Here is a 27,267-nt window from a genome sequence, read left to right as displayed (position 1 = left end):
ATTCACAATTTAGCATTAATAGGGGACATATTTTTTTTGATAGGGACATATTAATAATACAACTTCAACAGGAGTCTAAAGAAATTTTAATTGAGGGACTTCCCTGGTGGTCCAGTGGTTAAGAATCCACCTTCCAACACAGGGGACACGGGTTTGATCCCTGGTCGGGGAACTAAGATCCCACATGCCGTGGGGCAACTAAGCCCACGCACCGCAACTACTGACCACACGCACCACAACTAGAGAGCCCATGCAAGCCCACACGCCACAACGAAGATCCCGCGTGTCACAACTAAGACCCAATGCAGCCAAAAATAAAATTAAAATTAAAAAAAAAAGAAATTTTAATTGAATTACAGCATGTACAGAAAAAGCACAAGAGTAGATGTTTCTGAGCAGAACCCTGGTACCATTTACATGTGTATATATTTTAATATAAAAAACCTTTGTGTTTTCTAAACAAAAAGATTTTGAAATAAATTCATATGGTAAATGCTTGGGAACATAACACATTCAGAAAAATTTATTCACTCAGCAAACGTATTCAGTCTACTCTATGCCAGGTACTTTGCTAGGAAATAGAGAAATAAAGACAAAAGTCACAAACCCTACCCATTAAGAACCTAAATTCTACTGGGTTCAACGTTCAAGTTAAACATAATCCAGTGCAGTAAATGCTAAGCACATGCACAAGTCAAGAAATTGGCCGGGGCATGCTACTTAGCATTACCGTTTTTTAGGGGGCTTTATATTTTTGCTTTACACATGTGAACACTGTGTCAGTGCAACATACTGTGGTTGCAGACACAACTCAACACCAATTATAAGAGCATTTCCCCATGGTTTTCACCCTTCACTTTTTTTCACACCTCACAACAGATCCATAAGCCATTACTTTCTGTGTCATCTTTAAAAATCAATCCTGAATTCAGCCACTGCTAAGTATCTGGCAACAATAACACCCTGGACATCTCTTGCCTGGATTGTTGCAATAACCTCCTAGCTTATGCCCTTACTGCTCTTCAATCCATTCTCAATGCAGCAGAGTACCCTTTGAAAATGTCCATCCACCACATTGCTTCCCTGCTCAAAATCTTTCAATGTCTTCCCATCTCACCCTGGGTAAAGGCCAAAGTCTATACAATGAACATAACACTCTGTGTGTCCTGCTTTACTTTACATTTCTGACCCTGTCACACTCCTTGGCACACTCCTGCCGCAGGATCTGTACACCTGCTGTTCCTTCTGCTTGAATTGGAATGTTCTTTCCCCGGGTATCTGGTAGATCCTTCCTTCCCTCACTTCTATCTGGGCTTTACTTAAATATCACCATCTTAGGGAGGTCTTCTCTGGCCACCATATCTAAGATTTCAATACCATATCCTTCCCCTAACAGTTCCTATTCTCTTTTCCTGCTTTCTCTTCTCCTTAGCATTGATCACAATCACACTTAACATATTATTTTACTTACTTATCTCGTTTACCAACTAGAATATAAGTTCCATGAGGGCAGGGACTGAATCTGGCAATTGTCCACTGACTTTTCCCCCCAAGGGCCTAGAACAGTGCCTATACTATAAATATTTCACTTATATATTTGTGAAATGAACAAATGGATGAATACATGAATATTTTATATAAGGAATTCATTATTATTTATTATTCATTCCACAGATATCTGACTGCTTTTGAAAAAGATTCTCTCATTGGGCTTCCCTGGTGGCGCAGTGGTTGGGAGTCTGCCTGCCGATGCAGGGGACGTGGGTTCGTGCCCCGGTCTGGGAAGATTCCACATGCCGTGGAGCGGCTGGGCCCGTGAGCCATGGCTGCTGAGCCTGCGTGTCCGGAGCCTGTGCTCCGCTACGGAGAGGCCACAACAGTGAGAGGCCCGCGCGTACCGGAAAAAAAAAAAAAAAAGATTTGCTCATTGACCAAACCAAATTCTACTCAGATTCCCCTGAACTTGTTTTCAACTACACGTGACTTTTGCACTTCTTTATTCACTACTTCATTGTCCAATTTAAACAAGAATCCTGAGAAATCTGTTTAGCCAGAATCTCCCATCCTGCATATCTCATCACCCTCAATATCTAATCAGGTTCCTCATCCTCTACCATCCACCAGATGATGTCTGATCACCCTGGGCTGCCTTCAGCAAGAATCCTGTTAGGTCAGTTTAGCCAGAATCTCCCCTTACCTCTGATGTTGTTTCCTAGTAATTTTCCACCCACTGACCCCCACTCTGCTCCTTGGCTATAAATTCCCTCTTGTCCATGCTATGTTAAGAGTTAAGTGCAATCTTTCTCTCTCAATGCAAAATTCCACCCCAGTGGTACTATACCTATCACTATAGTGCTCTTCCCCCTCCCACCCCCTGTAAAGTCTTCCTTACTATGCTTCAACAAGTGTCATTTTAATATTTTACCACTATGTATGAAGCACTTTTTAAAGTAGAGGAAATAAAACAAGCAAGAGAGATATAATTCCTGCTCCCATGAAACTTACAGAAAAGTAGGAAGGGATCTTTACTTACACCCTCAGAAAACTTACTGCACAACAGGATATAAGAACTGTGGTCTTCGGGCTGTGCACAAATCTACAGATGACATTTCCTTTACCCTTATAGAGCATCCTGGAACCTAACAATTAGTATTTATCTCCCATCTCCAAAGAGCAATGGAATCCTTCTTATTACTGATAAACCACATTCACGTCTCAATGTTCATCCAATTCTGGAATCCAATTGCTGGAAAACACAGGCAGTGTTGAAGCTGTCTTCATGGTGAATAGTCTTTGAGGAAAGAGGCCATGCCCATTCTATAGCACCTGGCAAGAGTGAGTATTCAGTAAATGGTAGTTATTGTTGTTACTGACCACCTCAGCAAAGAATAGCCACAACTTGTGGCCTTTCCCGGAGCAACTTTTAGAGGAGTGGTCACAGCTAAGGTTTAGAACTTCATTAATCCTGCTAAGAAAGAGAAAAAAGAACTCTTATAAGAAATTCTTGCAGGAGGTGCGGCACTTCACTTCAGGTCACCATTGATATGGTGGCTTTTTAGATAAGGAGAGCTATGCATTTATGAACCTTCTTAGTCTGCCAGCCCCCAATCTGGCTGGAAAAAAATATTTAAATAACTGATCTTTGGTTTGCTGAAAGAAAACTTCAGAATGGGATCTTCTTTCCAAGGAGACACAGACTGGAACTATAATCATTTCAGTGAGTTTTATCACTCATGGATATCCCCCTACTGTGGTTTCTTTTAGAGGAAAAGAGGGCTTCCATCGCCAAGGCCAACAATCCTCTGGATTTCTTCTATGTATTTTTCCAGTTGGACCTGAGTAGCTTGTTTCTTTAGCAGAATAAATCTGCTAGCCAAGTTCACAGCTAAACCACATCTAAAGTAATGTCTCCATTACGTTGACCTAGAAACTGTAATTCAAAGCTACTGTTCTTACAATTTCGAGATATCTTTCCCTGAAACATAGGAGAAAGTTAATGACTGAGCTCAAATGACAAACACTGATGCTGATGGCTGTTAGCTTTAGATAGTCCCCTGGGAGCTCCTTAATTCTAAGATATTTGAAATTAATGCCTCCTACTCTAAAGAAAATTTGAAATTTTCTTTTGATTAAAGCAATTTCCTTTAAAAATTAAGCTATCAAAAATAAATTCAAAATATCTTTCAGCCTTGTAGAATACTTCTGAAGAATTAGATCCTATTTTCTAAAAGTTGGGAAATAAAGAATAATTTCTAAGGTGTTTTCATCTCTGGCATAGATACATATCTTAATTACCAGATAACACGTCAATTGTCCATCAATAAAGAGCTAATTAAATAAATCATGGTACATTCTCACAATGTACATTGCTACAAAAAAGAATCAGAAAAAAAAAATGAGGAAAATCTCTATATACTGTTGTGGAAGGATTTTCAGGATTCATTAGGTGACCAAAGCCAGTGCAGAGCAGTACATATAGTATTTTACTTTTTATATTTAAAAAAAGTGGAGGTAAGAATATAAATTTGTATTGCTTTACTTGTATAAAGAAACAATGGAAGGATAAGTAAGAAATATAGGCAACTGGGGTGAGGTAAACAGGAGTGGAGAGGACAGGGATGGAAGCAAGGTTTCCTTTGTATAATTTTGAACTACATAAATGTATTTATAAAAAACCTTAATTTCCTTGTAAGCAAGATGTCTACATTCATAAAGTCATAGGTCTAAGAAACATTCAAGTTGAGATAGACGAAACTGAAAAATAGGTGATTCTGAAAATCATTTAATGAAATTTTTCTAAGGAAGACTGAATCAAGTTCTTTTTTTTCTTCTTCTTTTTCCTTTAAGAAACTGATCAATCCTTCAGATCCAGAAATTTAGAGAGAAAGCATTAGGACTCTTGATTAGGCGAGAATGGGAAAAATATCCAATATCTTTTAATATAATTAAAGTTCTGCAATAAATCATTCTAGGGTTTTTGCAGGCAGATCACACCAGATTTGAACTGCTTTAAAGCAATACTGGCTGGTACTAGAAGAAATTTAAATTCCCGTTGATTGGGTCTAAAATTATGAAGTCTGAAATTCTTCCTCTGCCCTCTGGAATTCACTGCCCATCAAAATTCCTATATCCTCAACTCCTGTGAACTTTCCCTTTGCCTTCTTATTCAAATGGAAACTGCAGCCCTCTTAAACTGTGGCTGTTTTTCCTCCTTTCCCCTGGGCCTGGAGGGTGACTTAAACCAGTTCCCAGACATTGAATGCCACCTAGGATAACTGTTGTAAAATTTCTATCCCAATCCTGACCCTGAGCTCTAAGTGATCAGATCTGATTCCTTAGTCTACATCTCTAGTTAGATATTGGAATTTCCAATTTAACTCACCAAAATAGAGTTCTCGATTCACACAACCACCAAATCTTCTTCCTCAGCTTTTTTCATCTCTATAAATGACTTTACTACCACTTTAGTGACTCAGATAAAAATCTGAAATCATCTTGATTTTTCTCATCTTTCAAATATTTATATCAAATCCATCAGCAAGTCCTATAAGAAGAGGACCCATAATCCACTGAAAGTACCACATTCTCACTGACATTCACCATCAAACATTATCATCTGTCTCCTGCACACCCTCAAAGTCCTTGTTCTATTCTCATAATGGTCTCCACTTTGCTAAATCCAATCCTGGTGTGGTTGAAAGACTGTTAGGGTCAGAGTATTAGAGGGAGTGGAAAAATAGGTGTAATCAGTGAATGAGATTAAGGAGAGTTTGGCAATGACAAAGTCATAAAACCAAGGGAGTGAGTAGCTCCACGGGCGACAGAGGACCAGACCACTGGATGTAAGTTCAAGGAAGTGAGAGGCCAGGCTGTTGGAAGTATCATTTACAAGCTAAAAATTAGGACAGTAGTGGAGTTGGAGAGTAAGCCAAGAGTTACAATTTTTGAGAAATAAGAGGGATTCTAGGGGTCAATAAATTGACAATGAAATATCAGGTAATAGGTGATATTGTCTGGTGACTAAAAACTAAAGGCTTTACATTTTCAGGAATATGGGAGGAAGAAATATCTGGAAATAGCAATGAGATTCACCCATATTATCTGCAGGCTTTAATTCTAAAATATATACCAAATCCATTCACTCCTCTCCAGTTTTACTGTTGCCATCCTAGTCCACGCTGTCTACCTTTCTCTCTCTCTCCTGAACCCCTGCAAATGAGCTTCCTAATTGGTTTGCTTGATCCTTGTCTACCAACATTTTACATTGTGTGTCATTGATACTGTGATTTATTTTAACCTGATGAAATTCACAGAGAAAGAAGGTATCTCATAAGAATATTAAACTGACTCCCAGATTGTGACTACCTTGATGACTAAGTCAGAATTGAATGAGCTGTTTTCTATTCATTTTTTGCTCTTTCTTAGCTATGATTTCTTTTCTGATTAAGCAATGTTAAGACCTCTTAGCACTATGTCTAGGAACAAAGATTTGACACTTAAATATCACTATAGATTTTGGATGATTTTCCTAATCTATATTATCAATTGTTAAATAACAATTGTTCTAACACTTAAGGTATGGAAATTTTATTAAGCAGATTCACAACTTTAGAAAACTTTAAGAATTGTATTCAAGAACAAAAGCATGTGTTCTTCATGTGTGAATTGACAAAATAAAAATATTAACAGTATTCTAGAAACATATCCTATGGAAGCAACTAAGAATATGCACAAGAAATTAGACTATAAGGCAGTTCACAGAAGCATTGTTTACAATGTTAAAAAAAAACTATAAACAATCTAAGTATTCAAAAATAGAATCACCATAGACTTTTTTTTTTTTTTTTTGGCGGTACGCGGGCCTCTCACTGCTGTGGCCTCTCCCGTTGCGGAACACAGGCTCCGGACGCGCAGGCTCAGCGGCCATGGCTCACGGGCCCAGCCGCTCCGCGGCATGCGAGATCCTCCCGGACCGGGGAACGAACCCGCGTCCCCTGCATCGGCAGGCGGACTCTCAACCACTGCGCCACTAGGGGAGCCCACCACAGAGTATTTTTAAGAATACAATTGTAAGTTCAGATCTTAACAAACGGCACCGCGAAACAGAGGAAAGCTTCAAGTGAGCTTTATTAGGGAGCGCTCCCGGGCGAGGTTCACTAGTCCGAGAGAAAGGGGCCAGAGAAGTCGCTCCCGGGCGAGGGTTTGGGCAGAATTTATGGGAAGAAGGGAAAGGGGTGTGGTGAATCCGGGAGGGCGCAGGGTATTCCTTATTTGGTGGGCTTTTCGGGTATCATGGGGGACCGTTAGTCCCGCTCCTCGAAAGGCGGGAAGGCTGGGCCGGGTGGAAAGTCCCCAGGTCAGTTCCTGGAACTGGGTGGTCCGGAAAGTCTCCAGGTCCGTTTCTGGAACTGGGTGGTCCGGAGAGTTTCGGTCTGATGCAACCTGTGAATCTGATTGCGTTCCCCTGCCTCGGGCTAGTTGGCCTTACAACAGTGTCTTGCCCTATTTCTGATCAATTCAGTCAGGAGCTCTGGGAGGACACTGGAATTTTTAAAAAGTTCCTCCAGGGGTTCTAATGTGCAGTTATTGAGTCAACTATCATAGGTGAGATTACCCAGTCTTATCTCTTTATACACCATCAATGTGTTGACAGGGTCCTAAATTTACATCTTCAGCCTGGACTGCAGCCCTTCTAACTCTATTCTTATAAACCCACTGCTTCCTCAGCATTGTTCCTTGAACGTCTAATAAGCATCTCTAATTTAACATGAACTCTTATTTTTACCCCACTCCCATTTCCGCCCCAAATTTAATTCTATCAGCTCCAAGTTCAAAATATATCCAGAATCCAACCATTCCTCACCAACTCCAGCTCTTCTACCTGGGCCCAAGTCATCCCTCTCCAGGGTTTTATTACAATAGATTCTCAACACAGCCACCAGATGCATTTAAAATACCACTTGGTTTATGTTGCTCTTCTGCTCAAACCCTTTAAAGGCTTCCCATCTCACTCAGGATAAAAGCCAAAGTCTTTACAATGGACCTAATTGGGTCTTTCACAACGTCTGACTTCAAATCCTACTATCTACTTAACTTGCTGTCACCCAGCCATACTGGCTTCCTTCCTCTAATAAACCAGGCATGCTCTGCCTTAGGGCCTTTGCAGGCCCACTGCTGGGAAGTTTTCTCAAATATACTCCTAGCTAACTCCCTCACTTCCTTTAAAGTTCAAATATCACCTTATCAGTGAAGTCTTCCCCAAATAACATAAATAAAAATAGTGTCCAACTTCAATACTTCCTTATCTCTCTTCTTTCTCATCTGTTATACTGTGTATTTACTTGCTTGTTTACCTTCTGTCTTCACCACTAGGATGTAAGTTCTGTGAAGGAAGAGATTTTGTTTTGTTTATGATTGTATCCTTAGCCCTGAAAAGTGCCTGACACACAGTGGGTCCATAATACATATCTGATGAATGAATTAATATATAGACATATTTTCACCACTATTTTTCCCCACACAAATGGTTAAACTTTCCAGTTTCTCTGCTTACTATACCATTGCAATGATATAAGCAAACTGAAAGTTTAAATGTGCTAATTGACTTGGAAGGGTTTGACATGACAGGGTTTGACAGGTTAGCAGTGGGACTATACAGCCATATACACTATACGTACATGTGTATGTATACAAATGTATATATGTATGTAAACATAGATACATATATACTATATATAACCATGCGTCCTATCCAGTTTAGCAACTGCAAGGAATGCAGACTATCCAGTGATCCAAACCCCACAATTTTTTCTTCTCAGAGTACCAACAATCATCGATTCTAATGGCACTAATATCCTCATGACAAGAGTACTGCCTTCCATATACCATGAAAAATATTTCAAATGGCGTCACCGGCTCTGTACATTCAAAACTAGTTAGATTTATAGAACACTCCACATAACAACAGCAGAATAAACATTCTTTTCAAGTGCACACACAAACATACACACACACACAAAAAACTAGTTAGATAAAAGGCAGAAAGCAAAACTACTGTTTGAACTGCCTGAATCATATACACAAGGCTATCTAAAATAATGGGTTACATGCCTCTGTATTCAGTTAGCTGGGAACAATATGAATGGCCTTTCTGGTTCACACAGTCTCTCCCTAGTCCTTATCCACCTACTCCCCACCTCAACCCCACAAAGTTACACAAGTATACCAAATTTAAAAAAAAAAACAGATAAAAGAAATTGAACAATATAAACCTAGCAGAAATCTGAAATCACTCCAACTTCAAACTTTAAATAATTTGCCTAGTGAGAGCAGCCCTCAGATGCACTGTGACTCAGCATTTTATGATGCCTGAGACATGAAATGAGATAAAGGTCTTGTTCCCTTCATGGCATTACCTAAATATGGAGCGAAAATAAATGAGCTACCTTAAAAACACAAACTCAGTGGCTGAAATGTTACAGCGCTCAACCTCACGCAGATCTGACTCAATATGTGATGACAGGGAGGACGGCAAGTGTCAGCTGAAGCACACAGAACCGTTCTGAAATAACTTGACCTGTAACTTTAGCAAATAACAATGCTGACTACAATTAACACTCAGAAATGGAGAAAATATTGTGACTAAATGAAAATAAAAAATATATGAACTGCGGCGACTGATTTCAGTCAGGTAAAAAAAATAACTTAGACCTGGGGTGGGGTGGGGGGATTCACCCAGCTACTCTTCACTAGAAAACAGAAGCTAAAATTGAACCAAGGGAAAACACTTGCTATAAAAACATTAAGTAAAACTGAAACAAATAGAAAAGTTCAGCTCTTTTTGACTCGTTATGGACAGAAAGAAAATAAGATGAAAATAAAATAATAAACTATATGAAGGTTGCAATAAAGACAAAGTTTTCAGTTTATATTCCCGTGTGGAGTACAAACGGATGGAGGAAGAAGAGAATATGGTACTTGGCAAGCAGGGAGAGCTGGATATCTGAGATCAGGAAGAAGGACTGAGGAGTATTCCACATAGGCAATGGAGGAAGTTGGGGAATTCCACTTGGGAATCCAAGAATTTAAATAAAGACAATGAATAGAGACATGGAGACAGCTTATAGGCAAATGGGCCAAAAAAAGTTGCTAATACTTACTTAGTTTTAGCTCCTGTTTTTAGTACTCTGTATTAACTTTTTTAATCCTCAAAACAAGCCAATGCTATAAATACTATTAAACCCCATTTCACACGCGAGGCGACAGCCTCAGAAAAGCTAAGTAACTTGTTCAAGGTCACATTGTTAATAAATGGCGGAGTCAGGCTACCAGCCCACACACTCTAACTCCACCACAACTTTATACTGCCTCTTATGAACCACTCAAAATGTGAAAAGGAAGTGGGGGAATTGAAATTATTGAGGCCTTCACTGCATTCAAAACTAGACCATCTGCATTCAAAAACAGAGTGAACTTCCCCTAAGGAACTTACAGCCCATTAATGGAGTTCAGACTCACAGCAAAATACCACTCAAGTCCCACATCAGACCTATCTTACAAAAGGCACAAGCCAAGGATAGTGGGAACTCAAATGAGATAGCAATGTTCACCAGGTTGTGGAATCTAGGAAGACGTCACTGAAACAGCAGCATTTTGGACAGGATTTGAGAAAACTGGAAGAGTTAGGTGAAAGGAGCATCATGACTTCACATCAATTAACTCCCCAGGGTTTTCAGGATAAATTTCAACTCTTTGGCATGGCACTCAATGCCCTCCAAACTAGGTCTGGGGGAAAGCCAGGGAGAAGGGATTATCCTAAGTGAGATGCCAATGCTGGAGTCTTTGTTCCCAGTTCAGGTTCCAAAGGATCAGAACATCTTATTTTTTCTGTCTCCATAAATCGTTAGTGGGTTGAAGGTAGGCACCATGGCTTATTCTTAACACTCCACTCCACCAGTCCAGGCGTCCATAGCTCTTAGCACATGGCAGGTGCATAGCGAACATTTTCTGAAGCAAATCTAAATCATGGGCAACAATCACCAGATGACTGTGCGCCCAACCAGGCTGCCTGATACCATCTAGACCTCTGGCGTTGGCTAATTTTAAAGCTACCAAGAGACCTAAACACATGATCCGGAGGTAACAGGTGGAACTTGTGGATCTAGATGCCACAAACCAATTGTGAAGGGACATGAGACAATTGTGAAAATCTAAACACGGACTAGGAATTAGGTGAAGGAATTCATTTCATTACATGTGGTGATGTGATTATGCCTTAAAAAGTCATGTTAGACTTATATAGAGTATTTATAAACTTAATGATTTCCCTTAAAACACTGGAAGTAGGGAGTATGGGGGGAATAGATGAAACAAAGTGGGCAAAATGTAGCTAACCGTTCGGTATATTATACTACTTTTGGTGAATGTCTGAAAATGCCCTAATATAAAACACACACAGCACACACACACCCAGGTGCTGTTTTTCATCGTAAACCCCGAGGGAACCAGATCCAGAGGGTCCACCGGCGGCAGCTCGGATTCTGAGGACTACCTCCGCGAGCCCGGACCGCCTTTCTCTCCCGCCGGACTCGAAGCGGACCGAGGGGGCGGCTGTGGGCCGCATCGGCCTCTTCATCCTTTCAGCACCCCCCTAAACGCCTCTGGAGAGAGCTGGTGTCACGGAGGGTAGCTTGCAGACTTAGTTATCCCGGTTTCTACGCTGGACTTCGCCCAGCGGCCCAGAGCCTCAAGGCAGTAGACCACCTCACCCACTTCCTCAGCGCCCGAGACGCCGCCACCACCTCGGCCGAGTGCTCGAGGCGGGCTCCAAGAAGCAACGTCACGGCGCGCCGTGCGTCGGTTCAAAGGTCGGCCCTGCCCCCGCCTCCCCCTCGCTGTCTCGCTCGGCCTGCGCTGCCGCTGCTGCTGCCGCCGCCGCCGCCGCCGCTGCCGTGGGCCCGGCTCCGCTCCGCCTGCTCCGCCGCCTTCCTCCCTGAGCGCTGCCAGGCCGGCCGCCATGGCGAACGTGGCCGACACGAAGCTGTACGACATCCTGGGCGTCCCGCCCGGCGCCAGCGAGAACGAGCTGAAGAAGGTATTGGGGAGCGGGCCGCCCGGGCAGGGTGTGAGGGGCGCAGGCCTGAGCGGCTGGGACTGCCAGGCCGCGCTGTGGGGCGGCCCGCTAGCCGGCGGCGGCGGGCCCAGGCTGGGGGCCGGCGGCGAGACCGGCCCGCCGCGGGCCGCGCACTCCAGCCTCGGCTGACCTTGGGCCGCCGGCCCCGCCCGCCCGCCTACAGATGCAGCAAATAAAACCCACCCCTGAGCAAACACGACGAAAACGCTTCCTTCCTCCCTCCCCCGGCGGGCGCCGGAGGCCTGGCGCTCTCGGGAGGCAGCTGCCTGCCCGGCCCTCCCCGCGCCGAGGTCACCACCCTGGAAAAACAGGTTGGACCGAGACGCCCAGCGCATCCCGGCCCCGGGAGAGGAGTTGACCGCGCCGCGGACGTCGGCACCCGAGCCGCGTCGGGGCTGGTCTGGGGCCTGGCGGAGGGTCGAGGCCGCCCCCGCCGGGTGCCTGTGGGAACTTAGGGATGTTTCCTGGGAGCCGCGGCCGCGGAGCTTCTCCCCGCCTTTCTCCCTCGCCCATTGACCCGGAGGTGGCGTGGGTCTGTGTCTGGGTGCATTGTTCTGTGGGCAGGTAACCCAAATGTTATGTGCTCGTTTCAGGAAAAAGCTGTGGGTCCCAGCCAAACACCTGAGCGTACACTGACTAAAAATAAATAGAAGGCCTCATTATCGCTGTTTGCATTGCTGCGAATCTTTTATCTCAGGATTTCAAAGCATTTGAGGCATTTGATTAAGCCACACAGCATCTTCACGGGGCTTAGAGTATCCGAATTTGTAAGCTTAGAAAAATGAGAATGCTCCTTAGGCAGTGGGACGGGTGCAATTGAGAGTAAAAGCACTTCCTGTTACCTTACCGGAAATGCTATTCTGTGTTACATAATTCAGGTGTCTGTGAATGAACGCTTAAGTGCTTTATATCTCAGCCACCCAAATGTATGCAGCTTCACTAAGACCGAGGTCACTCCAGTTAAGACCCCAATCAATCCACCGTATGAAAATAAACCATGACTTAGGAGCTTGTCTTGGCTTTTTCCTGATGCTACAATTAGAGGAGCCATCGTGAGCCAGATTCTTACCTTAGCTTAATTTTTTTTTAACATCTTTATTGGAGTATAATTGCTTTACAATGGTGTGTTACTTTCTGCTTTATAACAGAGTGAATCAATTATACATATGTTCCCATATCTCTTCGCTTAGCTTAATTTTAATAATAGTGTTTTTGCAGGCTGTAGAGCTTAACAGTCATTTCTCTTTAGAGTTAATTGGAGTCGTCTTGGTCTGCTTACGGGCCATCAAAGACATTTGACAATAGTGAAAATAGGGGATTTTTCAGTATTTTGTTTTTCTCTGTGGCTTTGTTTCATTGTTTGTATCTGGCTTTAGTATAACTTGTTTTCAAGTATAACTACTGTCTGCTTTGTTATTAGTGAGAAAACAATATTAAGATGGAATATGCCCAACAATGCTAATGAATAAAGGATATTTTGGGAGGTTATGATTTTAGAACATTGCTTCTCAGAAAATTGGATGTTACGTTAGTACTCACAAATCTTTAAACTGGTCTTTATATATAACCTTTTTTTTAAAAATCTTTTATTGAAGGCATACAGAAAGTTAGCCAAGGAATACCATCCCGATAAGAATCCAAATGCTGGTGACAAAGTAAGTTATTTGAGACTTTTTTCCCCTGAGATTTCTGTTTTAAACTTAAATCGCCCTTCTTGGGAAAAAAAGGGAATGTTGTAAGAAAAGTCCATTTATTCCCGTAGTGCCAAAGTTTTATGTTAAGAGTATTTTGGTTTTACAATGGGAATACTAACATTCGGGGCAGTGGTAGGTGGTAAATAGGACCAGAATCAAACCAAAGGTAACTTGTAACTTTTCTTTTAGAATTAAATGAATTCTAGATTCCTGTAGCTTTTTATTTGTAAATCCAATTGTTTTACTTTTTCTTTATAGTTCAAAGAAATAAGTTTTGCATATGAAGTACTATCAAATCCTGAGAAGCGCGAACTATATGACAGATATGGAGAACAAGGTCTTCGGGAAGGTAGCGGCGGAGGTGGTGGCATGGATGATATTTTCTCTCACATTTTTGGTGGGGGATTATTCGGCTTCATGGGCAATCAGAGCAGAAGTCGAAATGGCAGAAGAAGAGGAGAGGACATGATGCATCCACTCAAGTGAATATCTTTTTTCTTTTTTAAAAAAAATGCTAAATACTTTTTTTCAAGTAGAAGTACTCAGTAAAAGAGATGAGGCATCAAAAAATACTCTGTCCATCAGAAAAAAAAAAAATCTTCCATTTACCATGCTGTCCTCATTGGGTGACTAAGTTGAATTTAATAACCTGAATGTTGGTATTTTGCTAACAGATCTTAAAGGATGGTTGGTGTTTTTACAGAGTAGGAAGATTGATTTGGTATATGCTTCTGAGGCTGCTTGTTTTTAAATTTTCAATTATGAAGATTCTTTTCTTTGAAGTATTTAGACCTCCTGAGTTACTTTTTATTTAAAAACTTACGAATTGAGTGACCATCTGGCTAGTTTGTTAACATGTTACAGTAACTCATTACTTGTTCCTCAGTCTGAACTGTCCTAAATTGATTTCCACTGGCCTCAAGCCTGACATTAACCTGCCAACATATGAATGGTACCTGACCTTGATCTTAGACTGTGAACCCAATATGAAAATAACTATTTTACTTTGCAAAATTTGTGAGATCTTTTGTCCCGTTAACTTTTCATGGACCAGTAATGGTTATACTAGTAAATGCCAGAGACTGAAGTTCAAGTGTTTATTTGAAATATTTCATAGTATCTAGTTTATACATTTGAGTAGGTAAGAGGAAGTAAAGTGTAATTTGTTAAAATTTTCCTGTTATTACAACATTTCATTTTGGATGGCTTTATAATATTCCATTCCATCATTTATTTAATCATTCCCTTTTCTGTAGGATGTTACCAGTTTTTTCCTATCATAAATAGCGCTGCTATGAGTATCTTTATATACAGCTTTGTCTCTCCTTGGCAGAGATTCCTGGACAGGCATCAGTGTTTTGAGGCTGATAAATATAACTAAATTGCCTTGTAGAGGATTGTGCCAGTTTAGCCCCACTGGTGGAGAGTGCCAGCTTCACTAGACCATTACCCACATTTTTCCTTCTTTTGCCATGTTTGTTGAAGTGAAGATTTTTCTGGCCTCTTACACAGCAGTGTTGCTTACTAATTGTAGTTTAATATGTTAGGGGAAGAAGACCTACCTATCATGTAAATCGTTGGTTAAAGGTTCTTAGGAGGAGGTTAAAGCCTGATGGAACCAAGTGCTTTGGTCTAAGGTCTAGATACGCCGTTGTTTGGAAGTGCTGATAGTGTTTTGACCATAAATGTTTTATTATACTGTCTAGAATGTATAAAAGATAACAATTTTGAGAAAGTTTGAATGCCACAAAATAGTATAGGTGCTTTGCAAAGCACATTTAACTTCTTTTGATCCTCTATTTTTTTTTTTTTGCGCGGTACGCGGGCCTCTCACTGCTGTGGCCTCCCCCGCTGCGGAGCACAGGCTCCGGACGTGCAGGCTTAGTGGCCATGGCTCACGGGCCCAGCTGCTCTGCGGCACATGGGATCTTCCCCGACCGGGGCACGAACCCGTGTCCCCTGCATCGGCAGGCGGACTCCCAACCACTGCGCCACCAGGGAAGCCCTGTTCCTCTATTTTAAAGTAAACTTTTACCATTAAAGGAGATTTAAAAACACCATGAGAAAGGTAAAACCAAATTAAATGCATTGCTTGCAAATTGTAAATAATATTTTTGAGACTTTTGATGTATATAGATTTGGAAATGAATGGTCCTGCAGTTCAGATATGCTGTATGAATAAAGACGAGTTGGGTTTTATCAGTTGGGATTTTTAATAGGCTTTTTAACTTGGCCATTTTGGGGTCATAGACCCCTTTGAAATTTTTGCAAAAGTTGCTCAAGTTTTGGTTATAATTCACTGCGTTTTTCAGACATCTAAAACTTGCTGTAGGCTCTCTCTTGGAAACCTGTTCTTCTCATCTTTCACACTCTAGATAAGGCCAATTTTTTTTTTTTTTAAGACATATGCAATCTAATTGCCTCCTGTAAATTGTAATGTAACTTTGTAGCGTTTCTGAATTGTCCTTGAAGGGGACAGAGCCTTATAGTAGAGCCTGGACTCTGGAGCCAGACTGCCTATGTGATCCTGGGCAAGTTACTTCTCTGTGCCTCAGTTTTGTCCTGTAACATGAGGATAATAATTTTACCTCATTCAGGGGGTTGGATTAGGTGGAGGTCTTCTTGAGGCCAGAAGAAGGTGTGATGTTTTGAGTTTGTGCAGTTATCAGCTTTATCAGGAAATGCAGCACAGTAAATTATTGGCCTGATCCTTTAAGTTCTGGCTTTGAGCAATACATATATTGTTTATAGCCATAAACAATTTGAGCTACAAAATAAAATCTCACTCAGTTGATTTATGTAAGATGTTCTTGAATTCTTTGTTTAAAAGATTATAGTGGAATTTGCTATATCAGCTATCGTTTATATCTTGAATTTAAGAGAACTTGGCAAAATTTGAACCTAATTCTTTTCTCCCCAGAGTATCTTTAGAAGATCTGTATAATGGCAAGACAACCAAACTACAACTTAGCAAGAATGTACTCTGTAGCGCATGCAGTGGGTAAGTGTGTTTTCTGGTTATGAAATGAATTTCATCCATTCTTTCAGTGGCACATTGAGTCCATATCAGATAAAAATTGTTCATGATTTCAAACTGACTACCCAACCCAGAACACTTTCTGATACCTCTGAAAGTCTTTAAATACCAGTCATTGGGCGTTGAAGATGAAGGTGAAAAGCACAATTCCTATTTGTCATGGCCTAGGGGGCATATTCTAATTTATACCTTTGCTTGCTTTAGCCAAGGTGGAAAGTCTGGAGCTGTTCAGAAGTGTAGTGCTTGTCGGGGTCGAGGTGTACGCATCATGATCAGACAGCTGGCTCCAGGAATGGTACAACAGATGCAGTCTGTGTGTTCTGACTGTAATGGAGAAGGTATGCATGCCAGTGTTTCTCTGCTTTTATGTTGGATGGATTGGGAATGCAGAAGTTGGAGAGGCTTACAGTTTTTCTTTTTCAACGTGTGTTTGTATTCATCTTATTAAAGATACAGAGGGTTCTGAAAGAGAAATGTAAAAATAATATTTCCTTATGTATAGGCCCAGTGAACACAGATAAACAGTAAACTTATATTATGTTGAGTGAAATGTTAGTCTTTTTTCATTCCAAAAAGATGGGGCAAAGTTTTTTGTCCCTTTATATTTTAAAAAGTTATATTTGGTAAAAGAGAGCAAATTGTTTAGTTCTCATTCTGATAAGTGGAGAATTTTACTGTAAGCTTTAGTTAGCTTTTGAGGATAGATTATTGCAATTGAAGCTCTTTTTACAGAAGTAAATATTTTAGGCTTTGTGGGCGAATGTTTTCTGAAACTGCTATTCATTCTGCCCTTTTAGCACTTTTATAGCCACAGACAATATGTAAACAAGTGGGCATGACTGTCTTCTAGATAAACATTACTTATAGAAACAAGGGCATGCCCATTTTGGCCTGTGAGCCTTAGTTTGCCAGCCCTTGTTCTAGAGCAGTGCTATCCAAAAGAATTTTTCTGTGATGATGGGAAAGTTCTGTGTATGTAATGTCTAGTATAGTAGCCACTAGCCACCTGTGTATGACTGAGGAACTGAACCTTTTTTTTTTTTTTTTTTTTTGGCGGTACGTGGGCCTCTCACTGTTGTGGCCTCTCCCGTTGCGGAGCACAGGCTCCAGACGCACAGGCTCAGCAGCCATGGCTCATGGGCCCAGCCGCTCCACGGCATGTGGGATCTTCCCGGACCAGGGCACGAACCCGTGTCCCCTGCATCGGCAGGCGGACTCTAAACCACTGCGCCACCAGGGAAGCCCTGAACTTTTAATTTTAATTATTTTTAAATTAAATAGCCACATTGGCTAGTGGCTACCACATTGGGCAGTTCTAGAACATCCTTTTCCAAATTGCTTCTGGCAGAGACAAGATAATTTGGAGAAGCTGCATATCATATTCCCCTTCTGGAGCGTCTCAGGGCATTTTACCTTATTAAAGTTGCTAACAGTTCCCACTCTCAAGAAATCAGAATTGACTGAAATCTTTTCCCATGTGCCATTACCATTTTAAGGAACTGGTGCTTTGCAGAACATACTTTGCAGAAGCAGTGTTCCTGAAGTCACTTATACATGTCATCTGAGCATTAAAGTGTGCCACTAATCAGCCATCAGAAATTGATGGTATTTTTTTTTCACAGTATACTATATGTACAGCTTTGGTTTTATTTTATTATAGCACTGATCAAATATTTCAGAAGAATACATAGAAGAAAAAAACTGTTAGAGTTATAAAGGATGTTTAAATCTTTTTTTGGGTTGTCTCTCTCCATTGTTAAATTTAAATGAAACCAAGACAAAAAAATGAAAAAGCAGTTGTAGAAGTTCCAGCATCCGACCACCCATTTTGTTTGCTTGATCATTAGGCTTTGTTTTAACTTAGGAAGTAGAGTCAGGAGTTAAGAAAATATTGTTTAAGATACTTTATACTCTGGAATAGAGGAGACTAGGTAGCTGGGTCCTTTAGGTAACCTGCAGTAAGATGTGAGTTTTTGTTATTAAGAATGATATTTCAATCAAAAGTTCAGGTAGCAGTTTAAAGACATTCAGGAAATTTATTTAGTGAATAAAGGCATTATCAAGACCTATCTTACTTAAGAGTGCGGTAGAGTACCCTTGCTGGAAGTTTGAATGACCTCTTTTTCCAGGGGAGGTAATTAATGAAAAGGACCGCTGTAAAAAATGTGAAGGGAAGAAGGTGATTAAAGAAGTCAAGATTCTTGAAGTCCACGTAGACAAAGGCATGAAACATGGACAGAGAATTACATTTACTGGGGAAGCAGACCAGGCCCCAGGAGTGGAACCAGGAGACATTGTTCTTTTGCTACAAGAAAAAGAACATGAGGTAATTTCCTTTTTGTTTGTTTTATTTTTGCCTCAGAAGACCAGAAATGGGTCTTGTATGCAAGATATAGGTTAGATCAGTTTGAGTTTCCTGAAGCAACACTGAACATAGATGAAGTTGTTAAGTCCTTAGGCTGAGTTCATAAGAACTGACTTCTTTAGTAGACCAACAAGACAGGTGCTGTCAGAAGCACTGTAGAAGGAGTTGGTCTGGGTCCCAGCTCTGCCATTGACTGGCAGTATAACTTTAAGTAATCCTGTTGTGTCTGTACCTCGGTTTCCTTATTTATGAAAATAAGGGCATTGGACCAGATAATCTAGGCAGCCTAGGTTTCACTGTGAAACTCCTTGGATGGTTGGTGAGGGCTTCAGTCCTCAGTACTGCTCTGTTGACTTGTTTTACATATTGGGTATCTATGTGAGCTTTCTTGAAAGAAAAGGTTCTGCGGTTTTAAAAACATTTTATTTTTAAATTTCTTTTTTTTTTTTTTTTGGCTGTGCTGCGCAGCTTGTGGGATCTTAGTTCCCCAGCCAGGGATTGAACCTGGGCCCACGGCAGTGAAAGCACCGAATCCTAACCACTGGACTGCCAGGGAACACCCTATTTTTAAATTGCTCATTGACTGTGTATTGTATCCATTAATGTACATGGCAAAATGTACTGGGCTGATGATGTGGCCTGGTATATATTATTTTGATTATACCATTGTATCTGTATTTTTTAAATGTGCGATGGAGTATATTTTAAGTTTTTTGTTTGTTTTTTGATTTGGACCATTTTTAAAGTCTTTGTTGAATTTGTTACAATATTGCTTCTGTTTTATGTTTTGGTTTCTTTGGCCACGAGGCATATGGGATCTTAGCTCCCCGACCAGGGATTGAACCCGCAACCCCTGCATTGGAAGATGAAGTCTTAACCACTGGGCCACCAGGGAAGTCCCCTAAATTCTTGGATATAGAAGCATTTGACAGGATTCTGGCTTTGTACTTGATCGCACTGCCATTTTGAGTTCCTTTGGAAGCATTTAGATTACAAGTCAGCCGCCTTTTTTAGTTCACACCAGAATTTTCTCCCATTTGATGGTGATTTCTACAAATGAAGTAAATGTTAAAAATCACTTCAAGAATCCAATAGAGATTAAAGCCATATTGAGATGCAGATTCTGGGAATTTGATTTGATTCATTCCCTCATTAGATTGTGGCTTGCTCTCCTAGACAAGCCTTTCTCAAGGTATACTAGTCGAATTTATTGCCTCAGCAAAGCTGTAAATTGCTATATATCTTGGCCTTTTGTGAATATTGCCAAACCTACCAGTGGCAAGGGTCCCTAGATTGCTTTTGTGGTTGTTTTTTTTAAGGAGTAATTTCTAGAATTCTGCCTTAGAGTGTTATGGATTAAAATATTCTGTAAGAATTTGGGATTTTAAAAAATAGAAATCACTGACCTTGGAGACAAGGGACTTAAGTTCTGGCTCCCATTTATTAGCTTCAGCTTCCCTGGGCTTGGCTTTGCATACTAAAAAAAAAAGTCATCCCTCAGAAAGATGGTGTAGAATCAAATGAGATAATGAATAAGCTGCTCTTCTTTCTTGGGGCTGTGAGGAGGAGGCATTTGGAAGTAAATCACCTCCAAAATTATTGGCAGCAGTGGAATTGCATGGAATTTCCAACAGACAGCAGATGTTACTGGTTGTCTAAAGTAGAAAGTAGAAGATGATAAAGGTTAGAATGGAAGTTCATCTAGTAAGAGGTCAAAGATTGTTCCTTCTTGGTTTTATTGTGACCGGTAAAGTAAATTTGAGCCCAAAATGAGATTTAGGTATCTTGTTTTGTTTATACCACTGAGAATATTCTTAACCTTCTTAAGAAAAATTGATTAGTTTGACTAGTTCATGAACATACTCATATTTTGTTTGGGGCTTTCTTTTTTAAAAAAGCTCTCAACACTTATGCTGAAGGAATTGTGAGGCCGTGAGATCAGGGTGGGTACTGTAGCTGAAACAGAGTGTAAATCTTCTGATCAAAAAACAATTCAATTTTGAGAGTGCTGTGTATGCATGTGTATCATCTTTCAGTACTGGTGTGTGTGTATTTTGGTAATCTTGCTATCATGGTGCATTTGTACAGCAAAGAACCACAGTGGTGGGTAAGATCTGGTGATGTTAGTCTCTCTTCTATACTCTTTATTTTTCAGAAATTATTACAGCTTTTATGTGTTTTACTGTCTGGTTCTTGGTAATTTCTCCTCATTAGTCTGTTTTTTCAAAATATCCTGGCCATTCTTGCCTGTTTATTCTCTGTTTGAATTTTAGCATCAAATTGTCTAATATAACCACCCTTCCTGCTGGTCCCCTGCCCCACCCAAAAAAAACCCTAATACCATTTTTTATTGGAATTACTTTAAGTTGAGCTCTCCTATACAAGAACATAGTATCCCTTCATGCTTCCTACTTCTTTTTTTTTTTTTAAATTTATTTATCTGGTCTCACTGTGCAGCATGTGGAACTTCCCCAACCAGGGATGGAACCCGTGTCCCCTGCATTGGGAATGCGGAGTATTAACCACTGGACCACCAGGGAAGTCCACTCCCTACTGCTAATATAGCTTTAACCAAAGGATATTTGGTTAAAGATAGCTTTTGGAACAGTAATGTAATGATATGTTCAGAAACACTTTCATTTTATGAACTTGCAAAAGCATTGAAAAGTGCTGCATGAAAGAAACCGTATTGAAGTTAATTTTTCCACCCATTGTGAGAAACAGCTGAGTAAACTCTCATAGGAAATATATATTCAGTGGTTCTCAAACTTTAGCATACATTAGAATCCCCTGGAGGGTTTATTAAAACTACAGATTGCAGGTCCTCACCTTTATAGATTCTGATGCAGTGGTTATGGGATGAGGCCCAAGAATGTGCATTCCTAACCAGTTTACTGGTGCTGCTGAGGCTGCTGGTCCAGGACCACTGGTCAAGATAATGGTTTGAGATTAACTTTTCTTCATAGGTAAATTTAGGAGGATAATTTAGGAAAAGAGGATATCTTTCAGATTTCCTCTCTTCTCTGACTGAACCAGCCAGGATTATTCTTTAGAAGAGATAACTATTGTATTGAAAAAAAATTAGGTGACCTTTCACTGCAGTTAATTTTATTTCAGCTTAAATTTCAAAAGTTAACTATAGATATTTGTGAATTCTAATAAGCAAACGTTTTAAGTTGGGCATGTGTGAAATTGGATGTATTTTTCCCTACACATTGAACGCTCATTTTTTAATGTTTATTGAATAACCTTTGCATTACCTAGTCCATAGGCTTATGGTGTAATAATAAGCCAACTTTAGCATTTGTTTTACATTCACCTAAGCAAGTTTTGAATTTTAGGTGAGGTAAAATTTGTTTGTATTTGTATGAAGCATGGGGTTTGAGCCCCTTTACTGGCTGAGCATTACTGGTTGAGCTTTTTTAGTTGAACTTGGGCTTTCACCTTTCCCTGTTAGAGTCACATCTGGAGGAAACTCCAAGTGAACCTGTTCTCCAGAATCCCACTGGGCCTTGTACACCTTTTCACTCACAGGCAGTGTTTCGAAATGGTCCATAATTGTAAAATATACCTGGTTCTGTTTTTGAAGTTTCAGTTGTACCTTATGAGTCATTGTTTTCCCAATTCCAATTCTTTCGTGATAGAAGCTTTTAGCATATTACTTGAGAATAGCTAGGTTTCCTTATATAAATTTAGGAAACCTAGGGATGGTGGCAGTTTGGCTTTTGCAGTAAATGGTAGAACTAAGGTTTTGAAATTGATTCAAGGAGCACAGAACAACAGTATGCCTCCATAATTTTTTAAAAAGATGTTTCTGGTGTGCTTTATTTGTAGGTGTTCCAGAGAGACGGAAATGATTTGCACATGACATATAAGATAGGACTTGTTGAAGCTCTATGTGGATTTCAGTTCACATTTAAGCACCTTGATGGACGTCAGATTGTGGTGAAATACCCCCCTGGCAAAGTAATTGAGCCAGGTAAATCTTGATTTTTGCCTGATCCAAGATTCTTTCTACAGTAGGTGACTCAAAAAAATATTGTTGTGCACCTTCTTGGGTAAAATTCTTAATATTTTCCCCTTTATTTACTCAAATAATAGGATGTGTCCGTGTAGTTCGAGGTGAAGGAATGCCACAGTATCGTAATCCCTTTGAAAAAGGTGATCTTTACATAAAATTTGATGTGCAGTTTCCTGAAAACAACTGGATCAACCCAGACAAGCTTTCTGTAAGTGTTCTCTAAATTTAGGCAACAGATGAGTTAAGTTTAATAATAGTTGTATTTCTGTGTCACCTTCCCTTTGTTTTGGGTGCTAAGATTAGATTACACAGTTTATTAATTTGAGTGATTGATGGGCTGTCCTGGTTGTTTTTAAAGTGAGGATACCTGATGTAAAAGTTTATGGGGCCGAGTAGGGAATAGTGAAGGAGTAAAGCAGACTGCGTGTGAGGTGGTGGTGGGAGGATTGGGGCTCCCTGGAGAACAGATATCTCACCTGAAGAGGGCAACCCCCCAGCTTAGCGTCTACTGGTTGTTCATGCAGGAAGGCATGTCTAGTGTGAAATTTTCCAGTGTTTAAATGTTAGCAACTAATTCTGGTTTTTGTTTTCTAAGCAATAGATGGGTTGTCCAAAAGATGTCTACAGATTTGGTCTGTGGATCATCCATTTGTGATCTCTGGCTTAAAGTGCAAAGACTAACTGTCAAACATATACCTTGGATTGTATCAAAAGGGAACTTGATAGTGGATGAAGATAATCTTCCAGCTAACCTTATTTTTCTTTATTTTAATGAAGGAATTAGAAGATCTTCTGCCATCTAGACCAGAAGTTCCGAACATTATTGGAGACACAGAGGAGGTAGAGCTTCAAGAGTTTGATAGCACTCGGGGCTCAGGAGGTGGTCAGAGGCGTGAAGCCTATAATGATAGCTCTGATGAAGAAAGCAGTAGCCATCATGGACCAGGAGTGCAATGTGCCCATCAGTAAACTCTGCAAACAAATTGCACAGGTGGATTTTCTTTCCACACTTGCCTGGTTTGTTTTCAGCGATCCAGCTGGTCAACCCAGATGAACTGATGGACATCTGTTGGTCTATGTGTAACTTTTAAAATTGGTATAGTATCTACAGAGTGTATAATTTAAACTAACCACAAAGCTTTACATCTTCATTTCGACTGTTCTGTAGCAGAATAAAGCACTTGAAAGGAAACAAGACTCCCTTTCACATGTGGGTTATAAGTTTCAGTCCTGGTATCTGTGCTTGATTTTTATCAGTTTTGTGTAGATTTTATGTTTCATATTTTAAATTCAAATCCCACATTGTAAAGTTTGTGTACAATTTGTCCTGAAGCTTTGTGTTTGGCTGCACCTGCATAAGCTGCTACAAATAGAATAAAGAATTTCATAGCCTGTATCTATCATTTAGATGCATGGAAAAATGGGCTTTGCACACAATGGGTTTGGAGCTGACTGGGAACAATGGAAAAAATAACATTAGCTGAGCTGTGGTTGTAAAGTTTGGGGTTTCTCCCCCGGCCCTTTTTTTTTCCTTTTTTTTCTTTCTTTCTTTTTTTTTTTTTTACCATCTTGTGAAAGGTTTCTGAAACTCAATAATAAAAAGCAGTTGGTGTAAATTACTCTTTGTCTCACATTTTTAGAAGGAAGAAGTATTTTGAACTGTAAAATCTATCCTTAAACTGGAGAATGTACCCTTAGTTCTGGTTCTTAAACAGCCCTTAAAAACCCATTGGCCTGAAGCTTATGCCTCAGGCACATGCCCATTTTATAGTTTCAAAAGATAAAAGAGAGTTTGATATGTTGGTAGAAACAGGCTTTATTGGCTTCAATTAATGCTTTGTAGAGTCAAGGATATCTGAGTTATGTAACTTCTAAGTTATGATCCTGAGCACTGGGGCCAGGTTAACCTGGCCTGTATTTCCTCACCTCACCCCCTTTTTAAAAAAATAAGGTAACAGTAAATCAATATTAGAACCATGTCTGCATAGAACCTGTTAAAATGCTCTGTTTTCATTAAATGTTAAGTTAAAGATTCTCTTGTGTCCATTAAGTTGAATATTTGAGATTGGGGGGGAAGCATTGATTACTATTGTTTTATAGAAAAGTAAGACTCTTAGGCTGGTATGAGAAAAATCAGGTAAAACTACTATGAAAAGGATGTTGTATTGCTCTTCTTTCATCTTCTACTACCTTCTTTTCATTCCCAGAGTAGGTATTTTTAGAACACACTTTAATTTTAGGGAAAAGAGACATCATTTATAGATTTTACATTTGTAAAAGGACAAATGGGAGAAAGCCGAAAACTAAAAATTTTCAATGTATTATGCCATCCCTGAGCCTAATTGTAGTACTTGTAGTTTATTTCTAGGTCTACTAGAACCTGAATGAAAAAAAAAAAGGTGTCCTGGCATTAATCAAGGCCTTGAGGTTTAAATTATTGCCCTATCCACTCTACCTCCATTGTACAAAAACTGTTTTACAACCAGCCTGGGCAAGATGCAACAGCATAGTAGTTTTGTATCCAAGGTTACTTCCCCACAACAACTTTAAGTAAGAAATGCAGTGGCAATACAAAGTTTGTAGCCTTTCCAATAAAGGTTTATAAAACATTAGAGCTGTTCAGTGTAGTCTTTCTTTCAGTTCTACCCAGGTTTTTGGACTACAGTAGAGAACCATATGGAAGGGGAATAAAACCTTGTTAAGGTCTGTTATTTCACTGAGTCTACTGGCTCTACGTTGTAGAGCATCTGTCTAAGGAATAAGCATATATCATCAGTACAAAGAACCTTTTATAACAGCTTTATTGAAATATAATTCATATATCATTAAATCTACTTTTTAAGGAATGTGTGCAGGGAATTCCCTGGTAGTCCAGTGGTTAGAACTTTGCTTCCACTGCTGGGGCCCTGGGTTCTATCTGTGGTCTGGGAACTAAGATTCTGCAAGCTGCGCAGCCAAAAAAAAAAAAAAGTGTGCAATTCAGTGGTTTTTAGTGTATTCACAGTGTTCTGCAACCATCACCACTGATTCCAGAATATTTTCATCACGCCAGAAAAGAAAAATCCGTTAGTATTTACTTGCAATCTCTAGTTTCTAAGTATTTGCCTATTTCAGATATTTTCTATAAAATGGAATCATGACAATATGTAGCTGTTTGTGACGTGTTCATTTAGTATGTTTTCAAGGTTCATTCCTGTCATAGCATGTATTGGTATTTCATTTTTATGGCAAAATAATACTCCATTGTATAGAAATACCATGTTTGTTTACTCATCCATCAGTTGGTGGACATTTGAGTTTTTTCCATTTGGAATAATGCTGCTGTGAACATTCATGTACAAATTTGTGTGTGGACATGTTTAAAATTCTTTTCGATAAACCTAGGAGTGGAATTGCTGGGTCACATGGTAACTGTTTAATCTTTTGAAGAACTGCCAAACTTCCAAAAAGGCTGCACCACTTTACAATACCACAATATATGAGGGTTTCAGTTTTTCCATGTAACTGCCAACACTTGCTGTCTTTTAGTATAGCTATCCTAGTGGGTATGAAGTGATTTTGATTTGCATTTCCTACAACTAATGATGTTAAGCATCTTTTCATGTACTTACTGGCCATCTGTGTGTTTCTGGAGAAATGTCTATTTCAGATCCTTTTCCCATACTTTATTCAATAGATTTTCTTACTTTATAACCTTTTTCTGTTCTAGGACACCATCTTACACTTAGTCATATCTGCATAGGTTCCTCTTGGCTGTAACAGTTCTGATTTTATTTGGTTTTGATTGGTGACCTAGACAATTTTGAGCAATAGTAGTCAGGTATTTTGTAGAATGAACAATGTAATATTAGTATTAACATGTAAAAGTTGATTCTGATAGTACTAGTTGCAGGAATGTATCAGTATGATGTTTAAAAGAAAAACCTGTTTTCTCTACTCATAACACTTGATACTACCTGGAGTTAGACCCCACAGGTTAAGGGCTCAGTCCCATAAGACTGCCTGGTCTTCAGACACCAATCACAAGTCCCAGATTGTCACCTGTACTTTTGACCAACTGGTTATAAATGCAGGGTACCCACAACCCCCTCCTCGGTTTCAGTAATTTGCTAGAATGGCTCATAGAACTCAGGAACACTTTTCTTACTAGATTGATTACCAGGTTATTATAAGAGATACAACTCAGGAACAGCCAAATGGAATAGGGTCTAGCGGTCTCCCCTTCCCAGTGGTCTAGGGGTGGGACCGAAAGTTCCAACCTTCTTACCATATGGTTGGTTCACTCTGGTAAGCAGCCCCCCTCATTAATATAAACTCAGGAATAGCTGAAAGTGGCTTGTTATAAATTTAAAGACACATCACTAACCCCTATCAGGAAGTTCCATGGGTTTGGGGAGCTCTCTGCCAGGAACCAGGGATGAAAACCAAATTATTTTTCTTATTCTATCACAGTGTCACTGTGTTATTGATATTTCAGTGAAACGGCTGCATATTATAAACTCTGTCAAGGCACGTGTA

At 40.0% G+C, this 27,267-nt stretch overlaps 1 protein-coding gene across 2 annotated transcripts; it reads left to right on the top strand.

Annotated features, from left to right (window-relative positions):
* The first annotated feature begins 11,373 nt into the window (after positions 1-11,373).
* On the top strand, positions 11,374-24,784 carry DNAJA2 (DnaJ heat shock protein family (Hsp40) member A2). 2 transcript variants are annotated; one of them, XM_027092270.1, is made up of 9 exons: positions 11,374-11,593; positions 13,228-13,287; positions 13,585-13,808; positions 16,247-16,327; positions 16,568-16,701; positions 18,493-18,689; positions 22,563-22,707; positions 22,830-22,957; positions 23,527-24,784. In XM_027092270.1, exons 1-9 carry the CDS (start codon positions 11,516-11,518, stop codon positions 23,716-23,718), a joined length of 1,239 nt encoding a protein of 412 aa, XP_026948071.1. In that variant the 5' UTR covers positions 11,374-11,515; the 3' UTR covers positions 23,719-24,784. The 2 variants fall into 2 exon arrangements, with proteins under 2 accessions (XP_026948071.1, XP_026948072.1); XM_027092271.1 differs by lacking the exon at positions 11,374-11,593 and adding an exon at positions 12,157-12,196.
* Positions 24,785-27,267: the final 2,483 nt, after the last annotated feature.

Source organism: Aethalodelphis obliquidens, unplaced genomic scaffold (genome assembly GCF_003676395.1).
Source record: "Aethalodelphis obliquidens isolate GAN/ISIS:26980383/991018 unplaced genomic scaffold, ASM367639v1 scaffold75, whole genome shotgun sequence".
Lineage (NCBI taxonomy): Eukaryota > Metazoa > Chordata > Mammalia > Artiodactyla > Delphinidae > Aethalodelphis > Aethalodelphis obliquidens.
Note: the sequence above shows the minus strand (reverse complement) of the source record. Positions and strands in the feature narration are given on the sequence as shown.